This window comes from Eriocheir sinensis, chromosome 4, assembly GCF_024679095.1.
Source record: "Eriocheir sinensis breed Jianghai 21 chromosome 4, ASM2467909v1, whole genome shotgun sequence".
In the NCBI taxonomy this organism is placed as follows: Eukaryota; Metazoa; Arthropoda; class Malacostraca; order Decapoda; family Varunidae; genus Eriocheir; species Eriocheir sinensis.
In genome coordinates this window covers 22556549-22574504 of record NC_066512.1, presented here as the reverse complement: position 1 = coordinate 22574504, position 17956 = coordinate 22556549, and the positions used below count along the sequence as shown (strand labels likewise).

Here is a 17956-nt window from a genome sequence, read left to right as displayed (position 1 = left end):
AAAGCAAAGAGATGGAGAACTGTGAGAAGGGAGGAGAGTTGGTAGTAGTAGTAGTAGTAGTAGTAGTAGTAGTAGTAGTCAACAGGGAAAGGAAGGAAAAGAAAATGAAAAAGAAGAGGAAATATAATGAAACAGAGAAAGAAAGAAGGAATTAAAGGGAAGAGAATAAGGAAGAAACAGGGGAGAGAAGATAGATAGAAAATAGAAGATAGAAGGAAAAGAAAGAGGAAGAAATAATAAAAAAAAGAAACAAAGTAATAAAAAAAGATGAAGCATTATTAGTATTAGTAATAGTAGTTGTAGTAGTAGTAGTAGTAGTAGTAGTAGTAGTAGTGGTTATTGCTGTTGTTGTTGTAAATATCATCCTCTTTACCTGTCATCATCTTCGTAGTCATCGTCATCATCATCATCATCATTGGTTACTCTGTCTCGTCGCTTCCGTTGATAACACTTGAAACGTCGCCTGCCGTTGCCACATATTGAAAAAAAGGAAAAAACATGATAAGACGAAGCAGGAAAAAAGATATACGTAAATCTGAAGAAAAGAAATATTACACAACAAAATGTCCAAGAAAGGGCGATAAAATGTACGTTTGTCTGAAGGAAGAAAAAGATAAAGAAGAAGAGGGGAAAGAAGAAGAAAAAGAAGAAGAAGAAGGAGAAGAAGAAGAAGAAGAAGAAGAAGAGGAAATAACAATAGGTAAAAAGAAAAAAAGAAGAAATAAAAAAAAGGAAAGAAGAGGAAAACGAAGATAAAAAGAAGAAACGAAAGAAATTGAGAAAATGAAGATAAAGAGAAAAAAAGAAGATAAAATAACGAAGAAAAAAGGAAGAAAAACAAAAATAAGTAAAGAAAAAGAACAAAAAAAGATGAAAAAAGGAGAAAACAATAAAACAACAAAATATTAAACAACAATATAGTCGAGCAAGGAAAAACTGAAATTAAAATGAACGAACGAACAAACGAACAAACAGGTTAAGAAAAAAAATAACAGACATTCGGATCGTCTTAAGAATCAACCCAAAACAAACCTTAATTTTTTTACCCTCGAAAGACTAAAAAAAAAGAAAATAAGACGACGAAAATAACTTAGATAATACAAATAAATGATAATAATAAGAAAAAAAAATAATGACGACGAAAATAACTTAAATAATACAAATAAATGAATAAAATAATAAGAAAAAGTAAAAAAAAACAGGAAGGGAGGCTTATTTTGCATCCTTAGAGAGAGAGAGAGAGAGAGAGAGAGAGAGAGACTATGAAGAAATTACCGAGGGGAGGAAAACGCTGATAATAAAATAAGGTCTAAGAATAAGGGAATAAAAGCGAGAGAAAGATAAACGAGGGAATAGGCGTAAAAATAAAGAAGATAAGAACGTGGAAAGGAAGAAAAAAATAAGGAAAGAAATCGCAAAAAAAAGAGGAGGAGGAGGAGGAGGAGGAGGAGGAGAGAGAGAGAGAGAGAGAGAGAGAGAGAGAGAGAGAGAGAGAGAGAGAGAGAGAGAGAGAGAGAGAGAGAGAGAAGCAATGAAAGCGCTAAGGAATATGAACGAGGAATTAGGGAAAGGAGAAAACAACGAAGAATGGAGATAAAGAAATGGATTAAAGTGGAGGAAAGGAAGAAAAATGTTAAGAGAGCGCCTTAAGGAGAGAGAGAGAGAGAGAGAGAGAGAGAGAGAGAGAGAGAGAGAGAGAGAAAACACAGACAGAGAAGGAAAACAGAACCGCGTCCCTTCCATCCACTCACTCTCTTTCCATCTCGCCTCTGCAAACACCATCATCATCATCTCCGCATTAGGCCTCTCTACACCCACGGATCCATCATGTTTCCCCTCACCCCCCCATCATTATCCACCCTTATTATCCACCAGCATCCATTATACCTTCCCCCACACATCCCAAGGCATCTGCAAAACACCCATAGATTTCCCAGCATCCCTCCAGCATCCCCAGTATACTCCCCAGTACGTCACCTTACACTCCTTGGCCCTCCCCCAGCCTCCCCCAGTATACACCCCAGTACACCCAGGCCAGCACACAACATCTATTACTCCCCCAGCATCCTCTCCCCCAGCATCCATTCGTTCACCCATACATCCACTTTGCCCTTCTATACAGCATCCCTTATCTCCTCCGTCTTTCCTCTCAGCCTCCCCCAGCATCCACTTTACCCACTCGCCCCCCCTACACACACACACACACACACACACACACACACACACACACACACACACACACACACACGACATCCGCATTATTCATCGTTTTACACTCGAAGCAACAATGAAAAAAATATCCTAACCCTTTTTTTCCTCTTTTTCATCTTATTTTTTTCCTTCCGTTTTCATGTTTTTCCTTTTCCACCTCTTCCTTATTTTCCCATTTTCCCTTCACTTTTTTTTTTCTATCTTTATTTACTTTTTATTTGGCTACTTTGTTCTTCTTTGTTATTATTATTATTTGCTATTTTCTTTCTTTATTTATTTTCTCTATTATTTTTCCATTCCTTTTTTCCTCCTTTATAAATCTCACTTGTTTTTCTCTTTTTCCTCTTCCTATCCTTATGTATTTTCCTCGTTCTCTCCCTTTTCCCATTTCTTATTTACTCTTGTCTTTCGTTTTCCTTTTTCCCACCCTTTTCCTCTTTTCCTCACACATTTTCCTTAGATTTCCCTATCCCTTCATCTCTGTTCTTTTCCCATTTTTTCTTACTCCAGTCCCTCGTTTTCCTCTTTCCCACCCTTTTCCTCTTTTCCCCACACATTTTCCTTAGATTTCCCTTTCCCTTCATCTCTGCTCTTTTCCCATTTTTTCTTACTCCTGTCTTTCGTTTTCCTTTTTCCCACCCTTTTCCTCTTTTCCCCACACATTTTCCTTAGATTTCCCTTTCCCTTCATCTCTGTTCTGTCTTTTTTTTTTTTTTTTTTTTTTGTTTCCCGCTAACGCTTGGGTCATTTCGCCCCCACCACACCTCCATTAGCCATTAGCCGTCCCCATCACCCTTCCCATCCCCTCCCTCCTCCTCTCCCCTTTCCCCTTCCTTTCCCCTTCCTCTTCTTATCCCTCCCACCGTATCTCTTAATCCACCCGTCCACTTTATCACATTCCCCATACTCTCCCCATCTCCCCCCTTTCCCCTTCCTCTTCCTCCCCTCCATCTCCTATTCCCTAGCTATCCTCTTCCCTTTCCTCTTCTTTCTCTCTCATACTCACCCCTTCCACCCCTTCCCCTTCGTCTTCCTCCCCTCCATCTCCTATTCCCTAGCTATCCTCTTCCCTTTCCTCTTCTTTCTCTCTCATACTCACCCCTTCCACCCCTTCCCCTCCCGCCCCACCATCTCCCCTTCCCTACCTCTTCCCTTTCCTTTTCTTCTTCCTCTCTCGTCTCATCCACTCCCTTCCCTTCATCTACTTCTTCGCTTTACTGCATTCCCGATATTTTCCCTTTCACCCCTTCCCCCTTCTCTTCTCCTCTCCCTTCCTCTTCTCATCCCTTCCACCCATTTCCCCTTTATCCACCTCTCTATTTTTTCCCATTCTCTATAATCTCCCCTTCCACCTATATCCCTTTTCATCCCTCTCTCCTTCTGTTCCATATTTTCTTGTTTCTTTACTTTTCCTTCTCCTCCACTTTCTCCTTTATCCAACCTTCATCCCTTCCACCCATTTTCCCTTTATCCACCCCTCCACTTTATCACATTCTCTATATTCTCCCTGTCCTCCTCTATCCCTTTTCATCCCTCCCTCCTTCTGTTCCCTATTTTCTTGTTTCTTTACTTTTCCTTCTCCTCTATCTCCTTTATCCAACCCTGACCTTTTCTTGTCATTCTCAAGCATTCCATTTATTTTATTTTTCATCCTCTTTTCTTCCTCTTCTTTATCCTTCTCTCTCTGATCGTTCGGTTATTTGGTTTATTTCCGAGTAGTGTGTTTCATTGTATATTTTGATTTAATATTTTCACCTCGACCAGCAACACAAATACAATGCGACTATCATCATCATCATCATTCATAATTATCAGTGCCATACGCGTGTTAATTTCCATGTTTGTTCGCTGATTAATTGGTGGACATTGTGAGTTCGTTAAGTGGTTCGGATTATAATTAGTGAGATAGTTACCTGTATGATTGTTTTTCTGTTACACTTGTTAACGAAAAAGAAGTTATTTCCAGGTTATAATCCACTCTAACCTCCCCCCCCTCCCTCCCCTTCTAAAAAATGATCTCCATATGTAATTATCTTTCAATAACAACAACAACAAAAAAAAAACGTTATCTGCATGTTATATTCCATCTATTCCACTAACGACAAAAAGAAAAAAAAATCGATGTAGGTGTTTTTATCCATTTCAGTAACATTAAACAAAAGTTATTTCCACGAATTTTCTATATTTATCTTTCATTAATAGCAACAACAAAAAAGGAAGAATTAGATCACCATAAGGCATCACCACCACCACCACCACTATCACCACCATTACCATCCCCCTCGTGGTGGTGGTGGTGGTGGTGATGTAGTTTTTGTTGCTGTTGTTGTTGGTGTTGGTGTTAGTGGTGGTGGTAGTGATGACAGTGGTGATGGTTATTGTGGTAGTGGTGGCGCTGGTGGTGATGGTGGTGGTGGCAGTGGTGGTGGTGGTGATGTTTTTGTTGTTGTTGTTGTTTGTGGTGTTGGTGTTGGTGTTAGTGGTGGCGCTGGTGGTGCTGGTGGTGGTGGTGGTAGTGTTGCTGTTGTTGTGGTTAGTGGAAGTGGTGGTGGTCACTCTCGCCTCTCCCACCTTCGCCTTGTTGTTCCCTTCCTGTGGTGGCCGCGGCGTGAGCGAGGCGGCAACACTTTACTGCCCTCTGATCCGGCCATTCCTGGAACCCATGTGTGTGTGTGTGTGTGTGGTGGCGGCGTAGCTATCTGTGGTTTCTCTATTTGCATTTACGGTTGCTTTGGGGGGGGGGGAGACTGTGATGGTAGGGAGAGGAAGGATGACGGTAAGGGGGAGGAAGAGGAGGAAGGATATGCTGGGAGATGAGGAGGGGGGAAGGGAGAGAGAGGGAGAGGGAGGGTTGTTTTGGGGGTGAGGATGTAAGGGAGAGGAGGATTGTGTGGGGGTGGGGATGGGGGGAAGGGAGGAAGAGGCCTTTTTTAATGAGGGGAGAAGGAAGGGAGGAGATAACCTAAATGGGGAGGGAAGGAGGAAGGGAGGGGGAGGACTGTGTGTGTGGGGAATGGGAGGGGAAAGGAAGGGAGGAATAGGTCGATTTTCAGGGTGAGGAGGAACTGTGTGGGAGGTGAAGGCGGGGAGAAGAGAGGAAGAGGAGGAGGAGGGGAGTTGCTTTAGGAGGGAGGAGGGGAATAGGGAGGGAAAGGGAGGGGCTGTTAACGTGTGTGTTAGGGGGGGGTAGGGAAGGGGATGACGTGGGGAGAGGCTGTGTGTGTGTGTGTGTGTGTGTGTGTGTGTGTGTGTGTGTGTGTGTGTGTGTGTGTGTGTGTGTGTTTATATCTATTTTCATTATTATATCCACTACGTTAAGATCACATTCCCTCGTTTTCTTTTTTATTTTCTTCTTCTTTACTAATTTCTTCATGTAAATCCGTAATCAAACTTGTGTATAATTAATAAATCTTTGAGAGAGAGAGAGAGAGAGAGTCATGCTTTAGGGCTGGAATGAGGGAAATGAGTTATGTGAGTCACTTGTTATACTGCCGAGCCGTCTCTCTCTCTCTCTCTCTCTCTCTCTCTCTCTGGTTATCATTTCTCTCCCTTGCTTCCTCATTTTCATTTCCTCCTCTTCCTCTTCCTCTCTTTCCATTTCTTTTCCTCTCCCTCTTTTACTATTTCTCTCTTCCTCTCACATCATTCCTCACCTTTTCCTCACCTCCTTTCCTCGCTTCCTTTCCTTTACTCCCTTTTATTAAGTTTTCCTTCCCCTCGTTCCTTCTCCTTCCCCTTCCTCCTCTTTCTTATGCTAACTTTCTCATTTTCCTCTCATTTTGTCTTTTCCTCTCTTCATTCATTCTCTCTCTCTCTCTCTCTCTCTCTCTCTCTCTCCTTAGTCCCCTTTTTTCTCTCTCCTTTCCTCCTCCTTTTTCTTCTCGCGTTCATTCCTCGTCTTTTTTCTTCTCTCTTTTATATTTTCTCGACGTATTTAATTTCCTTGTCCTTCCTTCCTCGTTAGTTTCGTCTTGCTTTGCTCTCTCTCTCTCTCTCTCTCTCTCTCTCTCTCCAGTCTCTGTCTTTTTATATTTTTTCTCTCTCTCCACCTCTCTTTCTATAATCTATCCTTCTTATCTCTTTTTCTTTTCTTTCGTTTCATCTCCTTTTAATTATCCGTCTCTAATATTCTTGTAACATCCTCTTCATACTCTCTCTCTCTCTCTCTCTCTCTCTCTCTCTCTCGTCTTCAAAGTCTTATCAGTATTAATCGCTCACTTAAACCTTCTCTTTTTACTTTCTTAACTCTGTATTATATTCTCTCGCTTCCCTCCCCCTCTCTCTTAATCTCTGGCTGGCTGTCATTTTCTCTCCTTGCGTTAGCTCTTTTTCTTAATCTTTTCTTTTTTATCATCTTCTCCTCCTCCTCTTTCTCCTCTTTCTCACTATCAGCAGGGGATGGAGAGAGAGGATGTGTTACTTATTCTCTCGTTTTCTACATCTTTTCTCTTTATCCTCTCCTTCTCCTCCTTCTCCTCCTTCTCCTTCTCTTTCTCACTATCAGCAGAGGATGGAGAGAGAGAGAGAGGATATGTTACTTCTTTCTCTCGTTTTCTTCATTTTTTCTCTTTATCCTTTCCTTCTCCTTCCCCTCCTCCTTCTCCTCCTCCTCCTTCTCCTCCTCCTTCTTCTCCTCCTTCTCTTCCTTCTCCTCCTTCTCCTTCTCTTTGTCTCTATCAGCAGGGGATGGAGAGAGAGGATATGTTACTTATTCTCTCGTTTTCTTCAACTTTTCTCTTTATCCTTTCCTTCTCCTTCCCCTCCTCCTTCTCCTCCTCCTCCTTCTCCTCCTCCTTCTTCTCCTCCTTCTCTTCCTTCTCCTCCTTCTCCTTCTCTCTATCAGCAGGGGATGGAGAGAGAGGATATGTTACTTATTCTCTCGTTTTCTTCAACTTTTCTCTTTATCCTTTCCTCCTCCTCCTTCTACTCTTTCTCATTGCCAGTAAAAGATGGAGAGGAAATCTGTTCTTAAGGGCGCTAATGCCATGTTTGAGCATAGGAGTGTCGGCCTTCACCGTCCCTTCATGCTACTTAATACTACACACATTTTAAAAGGAAACATGAAGATGAAAGAACAGTGGTGGAAAAGTGTGCCTGAGTGTACCCTCAAGCAAGAGCTCCCAGCCGCAATGGTGTGGAATATCGTGGTAGAGATGCTGAGGCACAACCCAGCATCCAGAAGCAATGTCTATAATGGTCAACCACCCTGGCGGCATTAAGATAGACATGATACGAAGCTAATTTGAAGCCACGTCTGTCTACATAGGTTCTCCCATTGATCTTGGCAACTAAGGTCAAGATCAAAGAGAGCGGATGATGGGCGCCCTCGGGTTTGACTTGTAATGCGGTCCATAATCCGAAAACCATTGTGTTCGGATAAATTCACTGTGAGAGAGTTGAATACTGTGATCACTAGTAACACATACAACTGAACCAGTAATAGTAATAGATGAGCAAGTAATAGTAGTAGTAATTGACTACAACCAGACTAATAGAGATATCAGTTAAAAGTAATGATAATAGTAAGAGAAATCCTGCAGCAGCCCCTTGTCTGCTGAACACCTTACTCTTCGCTGAGAGCAGAAGGGGTGGGGGGGGACGGGAGGGTGGAGGGCGGGGTGTTAGTCTTGGTTTGCGGACGAGGCGTGGGCGTGTGTGTGTCAGGGGATGGGAATGCGGGGCGAGGACGATTGTTGATGGTTCTGAGGGTGTGGAGTGGGTTATGGAGGGGAGGTTGGGTTGGGTTCCTCGCCGAGGTAGTCCTGGCGGGGCGGGGCACGGGAATGCGGGATGGGCGGCGGGGCGGGGTGGTTATGAGGGTGTGGACTTGTTCATGGAGGGGAGGCTGGACTGGGTTCCTCGCCGAGGCCGTCCTGGCGGGGCGGGGCACAGGGATGCGGGATGGGCGGCGGGGCGGGGCGGCCAGTTCTTCACGGCCCAACTCGGGGCGCAGCGTCAGGAGGCGGCGGCGGCACCTGAAGTACTCCCGCCCATTGTACAGCTCCCTCTCTTTGACGGGGAGGGCGACGTTGTCCAGGGAGAACGTCACTCTCTTGCGGGACTTTTGGTCATCCTGGCGGCGCAGGTCGGGACGCAGGGCCAGCAGGCCGCGTCCGAACTTGAAGTACTCCCGCCCATTGTACAGCTCCCGCTCCTTGACGGGGAAGTCCACGTTGTCCAGGGAGAACGTCACTCTCTTGCGGGACTTCTGTTTGGTGACCTCCACACCCTTCAGCTGTTCTAGTGCTTGTTCCTGCGCCTTTACCATCTCCTGCAGCTCCAGGAACAAAGTCAGCTCGTCTTGTTCCTTGGGGCTCCCTCCCTCCTCCTCCTCCTCCTCTTCTATGTTATTGTCTTTCTCCTCTTTTATTTGTTCCTCGTCCTTAGGTGTCTTCAGCATCGCCTCTTGTCTCTTCACAAGTTCCTGCAGCTCGAGGAACAAAGACAACCCGTCTTGTTCATTGAGGTTTACTCCCTCCTCCTCCTCCTCCTTCTCCTCCTCCTCCTCCATGTTCTTCTCATACTTCTCCTTCTCTTTGATTTGCTCCCCGTCATTAGGTTGCTTCAGCATCTCCTCTTGTCTCTTCACAAGTTCCATCAGTTCGAGGAACGATGATAACTCGCCCTGCTCTTTGCGGCACGCTCTTTCCTCCTCCTCCTCCTTCTGTTTGATATGCTCCCCGTCCCCTGACTGCTTCAGTTCCTCCTCCTGTCTTTTCACTAGTTCTCCCAGCTCGAGGAACAAAGACAACTCGTTTTGTTCCTTGAGGCTCACTGCCTCCTCCTCCTCCTCCTCCTGCTGCTGTGTGAGTTGCTCCCCGTCCCTAGATGGGTCCAGTGTTTTCTCCAGTTCTTGCAACTCGGGGAACCAAGACAGCTCGTCTTGTTCCTTCAGGTTCACCTTCTCCTCCTCCTCCTCCTCCTCTGCCTTCTGTACTGTATTGTTGTTCACAAATGTTTCCTCCTTCTCGTGGTTGCCGTCAGCCAGGTGCTGGGGCAAGCTCACCCTGTTGGTGCTATATCGCCGGAACAGCTTCAGGAAGGGGAAGGCCGTGGTCGGCGCCTCCAGCTCCCCCTCAGCGGGCAGAAGGCCCTTCACCACGCGCACAAAGCTTGCAGTCTCGCACAAGTACATTGCGGAGTATGATAGTGGCCAAGGAGTCTAGAGAAGACACTCTAGAATCCTTGATTATAATTATTATTATTATTGTAAACCAAGAAACAAACCCTGCCGGAAACAGTCGAAGACTATAAACCAGATGGCTCCATCAGGGGAAGCAACTTGGTAAGGAAAAGGAAAGAGATAAAAGAAAGTAAAACTATATGAAACACAACGACTCAAGTATTGTTATACTGGCAGTAATTCATTAAAACGATTAGAAATTAAGCTTCAAAGTCAACGTAATAAAGATTTATTTGCGCCCAGCTTAAACTTCCGAAGCTCTACAGATTCAACAACATGGCTAGGCAATTCGTTCCACTTGTTAATGGTGGATGGAATAAAACATCTTGAATATTGGTTTGTGTTAAATATAACAAGAGAAAATCCACAACTACTGTCACTGGCTGCATTCCTGGTAATGCGTGCAGGAACAAATGAGCCAGGTAGTCCCGTGCAAATGGTGATTGACATTATGATAAATTTTATATAGTCTGCGCCACAAGCCAGTGCTTAAGTCAGGAATAAGAAATTAACTGCACGCAAGTTTTTATCCAATAATCTAAGATGAGAGTCTGCAGCTGATGACCAAACTGGGGAGCAATACTCCAGACTAGGAAGTATAAAAGAGTTAAAGTAATTCATCATAACAGATTTATCACCAAAAATCGTAAAAGACTTCCTCAGAAAACCAATTTTCTGTACAACTGGGGAAGATATGGAACGAATATGTTCTTCAAAGGTCAACTTGCTATCAAAGGTCACCCCCAGAATATTGAACGGGCTCAATGTCACCAGATAATAAAAGTAAAAGTAATGCAAAGGCAACGTTATAAAAAAATAAACTTAATAAAAGCAGCAACGATGTTTACAAAGTAGAGTTTAACAAAAACAGCAACACCAATAATGTTTCCCCCATCGGCGGCCGCGGCCCGTTCATCGACATAATTGTCATTTATTTTGCACTATGTAAGATGTAAAATAAAGAAAGAAACCAATAATATTTACAGAAGAGAGCTTACAATGAAAAGTCATAAAATATGTTTATAAATGTCGGAATAAACGGTCAACATGGGGGAGCCGACACACCATGCCAGGCATCTCTGCCCCCAGGGGTGCCAGATCAGCTGGAGGGAGGACAGTCATGATGGGTTTAGAAAGGAAAGAAAAAGATAAAAGAAAAAGCTACAGAAAAGAGCAAGGCATCCTCATGAAAACCCACCGTAGCCTTTCATGTAAGCCAGGCGCGGATCCAGGAATAAATTTTTTGGGGGAGGGCATTAGCATTACCGATTCGCCATTCTCGGCAGTCCTGCTCCTGAATAACTGGTGGACTGACCTGAATCAATGGGCGTAACGACTGGTCTTGGTGCCAAAGCATTCCTGGGCGGCCAGTGTTCCTCTTCGGATCCGAATGAGGCGGCCGATTCCTCTGAGAAAAAGCACTGTTACAGCCGCAGCGCGCTTTTGAGCTGGTGTTCCTGTATCCGCTCAGGACCATGGGGGGAGCCCGGGCCCCCTAGGTCCCACCCCCCTTGGATCCACCAATGAATACTACTATTACTACTACTACTACTAATAATAATAATAATGTTTTTCTGCGTATTAATTTTGCTTCACGGTCTTTTTTCAACTTTATACGTTTTAACCTGTAATCATCGACTTTATAACTCCCATAAAGACTTGCAATTATCTCACTCATTACGTTCTCTTTCCACCTCATTTTCAGTTCCGTAGTATTATTAAATTTCTTATCCTGACTGAGTGCTACATGAATTGCTCACCACTTCTCCTGACCTTCTTTCCCAGCATTACTTCCTCTACACACCTCCAACATACATCACTAGCTTTCATAAATATATATCTTCGTCATATTTACCTGCCCTCCGTCACTTCCCCGTTCAAAGACCTCCGGGACATACCTAAGGCGAGTGGGCACATGATTCATCGTTGGCAAGGAGCGTAGTCTTCTGCTTGGGCTATGTTTTACTCGGGGCCGTAAACTTAGCTGCAACACACACACACACACACACACACACACACACACACACACACACACATAAACACAAACTCTCATAAACACTCTCTTTCTTTCTTGTTGCTTCGTTTTCTTTTTTCTTTTCTTTTTTTACTAATTTCTTCATAAAAATCCGTTAGCAAACTTGTGTATAATTAGTAAATCTTTGAGGTATGTGTGTTTAGGTGCTTGAGAGAGAGAGAGAGAGAGAGAGAGAGAGAGAGAGAGAGAGAGAGAGAGAGAGAGAGAGAGAGAGAGAGAGAGAGAGAGAGAGAGAGAGAGAGAGAGAGAGAGAGAGAGAGAGAGAGAGAGAGAGAGAGAGAGAGAGAGTTATACACACATAGATACGGTGATACGACACTGAAATATACATACGATAACACGAATGTGCGATATTATAAGACTGCAAAATAAACTGCGAAATAAACTATCATAACATCCGTCTCACTAATGTTCTTTTTTACAACATAATTATTTTTTTTTATTCACTGTAATGTTGATAATTATCTTCTCTTTATGGAGTGAAATTTGGCTTTAGATTTTCCACTGGTTTTGTAATTATGAGAGAGAGAGAGAGAGAGAGAGAGAGAGAGAGAGAGAGAGAGAGAGAGAGAGAGAGAGAGAGAGAGAGAGAGAGAGAGAGAGAGAGAGAGAGAGAGAGAGAGAGAGAGAGAGAGAGAGAGAGAGAGAGAGAGAGAGACGGGGGAGCTCGTATCAGTAGAGTCTGTCGCAACTTGTCTCGTTCTGTGTGTTGGCAACGTGTGTGTGTGTGTGTGTGTGTGTGTGTGTGTGTGTGTGTGTGTGTGTGTGTGTGTGTGTGTGTGTGTGTGTGTGTGTGTGTAGCGAAGCACCCGCGACACATTCCCACACTGCCTCGTTTCCCTAAGTGCCTGTTAATTAGCGATGAGCTGAGTTTGAGGAGGCACACACGCGACCATTGTTACTGCGAATGCTTGTGAATGGCCCCAAACGCGAGGTGAGAAGAGGGGGGGAGGGGGGCGGGGGAGATGATGGTGGGGGTATGTGGGGGGGAAGGGGTTGAGGGGAGGCGATGGCGGGGTCGTTGGTCGGGGGATTGTGTATTGATGCTACTCCTTAAAGGCTTTGTGATGGGGGTGAATATTATAACTCTGTGTATTGTGTCTATATAATATTATGTATGTTCGGCTGTGTGTCTTTGTATTGTATCTATGTGTATTTGTATTGTATCTATGTGTCTTTGTATTGTATCTATGTGTCTTTGTACTGTATCTATGTGTCTTTGTATTGTATCTATGTGTCCTTGTATTGTATCTATGTATGTATGTTTGGCTGTGTGTTTATGTATGTGTTTTAGGTGTGAGATGTGTTTAATTTGTTTTATGGGTTTTAATACGTTTGTGTGTATAAATAGACGTCTTAGGTGTTCTGTTTTTTTTTTTTTTATGTTTCAACTCGGTTACAGAGAATTAATGAAAGTAATCTGCTGGACCACATATATTTTTCAAGTCTTTTTGTGATAGTAATATATTTTTTGTTGTGGTCAATGTCTATCTATCTATCTATCTATATATCTATCTATCTATCTGTCTATCCATCTATCTATCTATCTATGGCTGAATGACTGATATGGAAGTTGCTGTTGTTGTTGTTGTTGTTAATATCATTTAATAATTTCTCTTCAATTTGCATATTTTTACATTCGTTTTATATCTCCAGAAACCGTAGACTCTCCCGATCGAATAGCTGACGGTCAGTAAGATCTTGTAACATAATAAAACGTAGCGGTCCCGAGTCTCGCTGCTTTGGTCTGAAGGACGGAGGCTCGTTGGCTAGGCGGCGACTCGGCTACTATGAGACCGACATAACGTTTCCTTATCTCCCTGGAATTACCGAGATGACCCCACCCTCTCTCTCTCTCTCTCTCTCTCTCTCTCTCTCTCTGATCTTACGCTGTTTATTCTGTTGTCATTTCTTCCATCTCTTGTTGTTGTTGTTGTTGTTGTTGTTGTTGTTGTTGTTGTTGTTGTTGTTGTTGTTCTTCTTCTTCTTCTTCTTCTTCTTCTTCTTCTTCTTCTTCTTCTTCTTCTTCTTCTTCTTCTTCTTCTTCTTCTTCTTCTTCTTCTTCTTCTTCCATCTATTGTCATTTTCTATTTCTTTCTTCTTTTGTGCTTGATTATATTCTCTCTCTCTCTCTCTCTCTCTCTCTCTCTCTCTCTCTCTCTCTCTCTCTCTCTCTCTCTCTCTCTCTCTCTCTCTCTCTCTCTCTCTCTCTCTCGATCTATCTATCTGTACACAAGCCGCCTCACACCTTTCTTAATTAGTAATAACCGGTCAATTTGTCCTTATCCTCCTCCTCCTCCTCCTCCTCCTCCTCTTCCTCGTTCCTGTCCCTGTCCCACGTTCCTCTCTCATACTCTCTCTCTCTCTCTCTCTCTCACCTTTTCCCCTCTTCCACCCTTCGTCTCATAAACCCTTATTTTTGCTTTTACGTGGAAGGGGAACGAAAGAAAACGGGAGGCGAGATGTGAAGGGGGAACTAAATGTCTTACTGGAGAGAGAGAGAGAGAGAGAGAGAGAGAGAGAGAGAGAGAGAGAGTAGTAAAGCGTTTAGGAAGTGGTGAGGTAGGGGAAGAGGAAGGAGGCGATAGGAATACGTTTTACAGAGAAAGGAAGGAGGAGGAAGAGGAGGAGGAGAAGAGAAGATGGAAGAGAGGAAATAAAGGATAAGTTTAGACGAAAGAAAAGAATACGTGAATTATAGAAAGAAGGAGAAGAAGAAAGATGAAAGGAGAAGAAGGAAGAGAGGAAATAATGGATAAGTTAAGAGAGACAGAGGAGAAGAGATAAAGAAAGAAGAAAGGAGAGGGAAGAGAAAGAGGAGAAGAAAGAGACAGCAAGGGAAAGAGATACGAGACAGAGAGTAGAGCAGAGAGAGAAAGAGGAAAGTTATGGGAAGAGGAAGAGGAGGGAAAAGAAGAAAAAAGAGAAGGAAGAGGAGAAAGAGTTGAAGGACAGCAAGGGCGTCTCATTCATTCAGTAATTTTCGGAGATATAATGGGAGAAAAAAGTAGAGGAGGGGAAGAGAGGGGTCAGAGGAGGGTGAAATAGAGGGGAGAAAATTCCGTGAACCAATAGGATAATAGGAAGCAGATGACGTGGTATGGGTGGTAGAGGGAAGGGGAGGAGGGATCGGTGAAGGGGGGGAAGGGGAAAGGGAGCTGGAGAGAATGTAGAGAGAGGAAGAGGGAAGGAGGAGTGGGGAATTGAGGTGGGGAAGAGAGAGTTGGTGGGTATGGGGGAGGGGTAGGGGGGAGGAGGTGGGAGATGGGGTGTCAGTGAGGGGAGGGGGCTTTGAGAGAATGTAGAGGAGGATGGAAGGGGAGAGGACCCATGGATACAAGTAGCCTCCAAAATTATGACAAAAAAAGAAAAGAAAAATGGAATGGGGTATAAAAAAGGAGACTGGGAGTGAAGGAAATAAATGAGAGGAAATATTATATGGAAAGATAACCGCAAAAAAAAAGAGGGAGAAAAAGAAATGTAGAAAAAAGGTGAAAATGTAAAGTTTGAAAAAGAAAGTTAGAAAAAAAAACACGATAGAGGATAAAGAAGAAAGTAGACAGTGAATAAATATGGAAAATGTATTAATGGAAAAGAGCAAAGGAGGAAAAAAATAAAATAAACTATTGACAAGGCAGCTGGGAGGAAAGGACACACGAGTGAAGAAGAAAATGAAGAAAAAAGTGTAGAGAACAAAGAGTAGAAAGACCAAAGAAAGAAAAAAAAAACAAGTATAGAAATAAAATATGAAAGAGGTAACATGAAACAGAGAGAGAGAGAGAGAGAGAGAGAGAGAGAGAGAGAGAGAGAGAGAGAGAGAGAGAGAGAGAGAGAGAGAGAGAGAGAGAGAGAGAGAGAGAGAGAGAGAGAGAGAGAGAGAGAGAAGAGCTACAAGAGTGGACGGTGAAGAAAGGAAATAGTGACATGCGTTTGATAGCCAATGTGCAGAAGGGGACGAGGCAGGGAAATGGACGAGGAGGAGGAGGAGGAAGAGGAGGAGGAGGAAGAAGAAGAGGAAGAGGAGGTAAAAGAGGGGACAAGGAAGGGAAATGGACGAGGACAAGGAGGAGGAGGGGGAGGAGGAGATTGAGAAGGCAAAGGAGAAAGAGAGGAGAGAAGAGGAGGAGGAAGAAGAAGAGGAAGAGGAAGTAAAAGAGGGGACAGGCAGGGAAATGGACGAGGACAAGGAGGAGGAGGAGGAGGAGGAGGAGGGGGAGGAGATTGAGAAGGCAAAGGAGAAAGAGAGGAGAGAAGAGGAGGAAGGACGAAAGGGGACGGACAGAATGGAGTAAGTGAAATTGAGGAAGGAACCAAAAAAGAAAAAAAACAAAAGAAAAACGGGAGTGATAGTTAGAACGAATAGAAAGACAACGACGAGGAGAGAAAGAGAGATAAAGAAAAAAGAAAAAGAGGCGAAGAAATGAGAACGGCGAAAAAGAACAGTTAAGAAAAAGAGAAGAAAAAGACGAAGAGAAAATGACGAGAGAGTGATAGAAGAGAAAAAAGAGAATAACAAAGAAATAAACGGAGATACGAGAAAAGGAGAAAATGGAGTAGACAAAACCGATAAGAATGATAAAAAGAGATAAGAAAAATGAGAAAAGGCGAAGAAAACAATAACAAGAGCGATAGAAAGAGAGAAAGAGCAAAAGAGTAAAAAGACAGAAAGAGAAAAAAAAGGCGAAGACAGAAGACAACAGAGAGAGAGAGAGAGAGAGAGAGAGAGAGAGAGAGAGAGAGAGAGAGAGAGAGAGAGAGAGAGAGAGAGAGAGAGAGAGAGAAAACGATAACAGCTGTATAAAAAGCCTATATGTCACTTAATTAACAGTAAAAGGCCTTATGAACAACAGTAACTCCTTAAAAGTACTAATAAAAGTAGCAAGGAGACTTTTATATACACTTTTCTTGCTACACAGATGATTGCAAAAGAGAAAACGGGAAAAAAAGGAAGTCAACGAAAATGGGATTGGGTAACCTAGCAAGTGACGAAGGATGGGATGGAGATAAGAGGGAGAGAGATGAAAGAGAGAAAGAGGGAGATAGGTGTAGGGAAGAGAAGGAAAGACAGTGTGGCGAGTGACGAAGGATGGGAAGGAGATAAGAGGGAGAAAGATGAAAGAGAGAAAGAGGGAGATAGGTGAAGGGAAGAGAAGGAAAGAGTGACAAATGACGAAGGATGGAAAGGAGAGAGAAAGGAGAGAGATGAAAGAGAGAAAGAGGGAGGGAAGAGAAGGGAAGATAGTGGCAAGTGACGAAGGATGGAGAAGAGGAGAGAGGAGGGAAAGATAGAAAAGGAAGAAGAAGGAAAGATAGTGGGTAATGAAGAATAGGAAGGAGAGAGATGGGGTTACTGATGTAGATGGAAGAAGAGAAAGGGAAACGGTAAAGAGAGAAAAAAAAAGAAGAAGAGTAGAGAAAGGAATGGAAAAAGAGAAGAGAGGGGAAGGATGACGGCAGGATAGAAAGCAGAGAAAAGGAAAAGATGAGAAAGAAGAAGGGGAAGAGGGAAAGAAAGGGAAGAATGGGGAAGAGAGAGATGGGGGGGGGGGCTGTTACTGATAATAGATATGGAAAGATAAGGAAAGGAAAGGAAAAAAAGGAGGAAAGGGGAAATAAGGAAGGAAGGGAATGGGAAGAGAGAGAAGGAAAGGAAAGAATGATGATAAAATAGAAAGTAGAGATGCGGAAAAGAAATGACAGAGAAAGAGAGAGAAGGAAACGAAGGAGAAGGAAGGAGAAAGAGAGAGAGAGAGGAGTCCACTAAAAATAAAGACGGAAAAGAAGGGAATAAAAGGGAAAAAAAGAGAATGACAGGGAAAGGAAGAGAAAGGGGAAGGGTAGGAAAGAGGTCAATGAAAATAAAGACGGAAGAAATGGGAAAGGAAAAAAAGAAAATGGGAGGGATAAATGACACTGACTGATGATGAAACAGAAATACGAGAAGAGAGGACGGGAAACAGAGAAGAAGGGAGAGGGGAAGGGAAAGTAGGAAGAGAAGGGAAGGGAAAGGAGGAAAGGAAGAGGATAAATATTAACGATACAGTGGGAAATGAGAGAAGGAAGGGAATAACACAAAATTGAATAAAAGAAGGAAAAAAGAAAAGAAAGTGAAGAGAATGGAAAGAGAGGGAGACAATAATGGATAACGAGAAAATATGAAAAGAGAAGAAAGATGAAAGAGAAGAAGGAAAGGAAAGAAGAGAGAAAGGAAGGAAAGAAGAAAGACACACTAACGAGATATGATAAAGGTGAGAGAGGAAGGAAAGATGGAAATAAAGAAGGGAATGGAGAAAGAGAGAAGGGGAGGGAAGGAGAAATGTGAGAAGAGAGGGAAGATGGAAGACGAGAAGGAGAAGGGAGGGAAAAGAGTGAGAGAAAGGAAGAAAAATGGAAATGAAGAAGAAACTAGAGGAGAAAGAAAGAGAAGAAAAAGCGAACAGGGAAGAAAGCGGAAAGGAAGGAGGGAAGGAAAATGGAAATAATGAGCAAAATAAAGAAAAAAAAAGAATGAAAGGAAAGAAAAATAA

At 43.1% G+C, this 17956-nt stretch overlaps 2 protein-coding genes across 4 annotated transcripts in view; one reads left to right on the top strand and one right to left on the bottom strand.

Moving 5' to 3' along the window:
• LOC127009952 (G-protein coupled receptor moody-like) overlaps positions 1-17956 on the top strand; it is a 204967-nt gene that overhangs the window by 46758 nt on the left and 140253 nt on the right. The window lies entirely within an intron of this gene.
• Positions 7723-11348, bottom strand: LOC127009954 (golgin subfamily A member 6-like protein 22). The gene is made up of 2 exons (XM_050883560.1): positions 8331-11348; positions 7723-8186 (listed from the first exon to the last, which is right to left on the bottom strand). The coding sequence occupies exons 1-2, from the start codon at positions 9344-9346 to the stop codon at positions 7775-7777; spliced, it is 1428 nt and encodes a 475-aa protein (XP_050739517.1). The 5' UTR covers positions 9347-11348; the 3' UTR covers positions 7723-7774.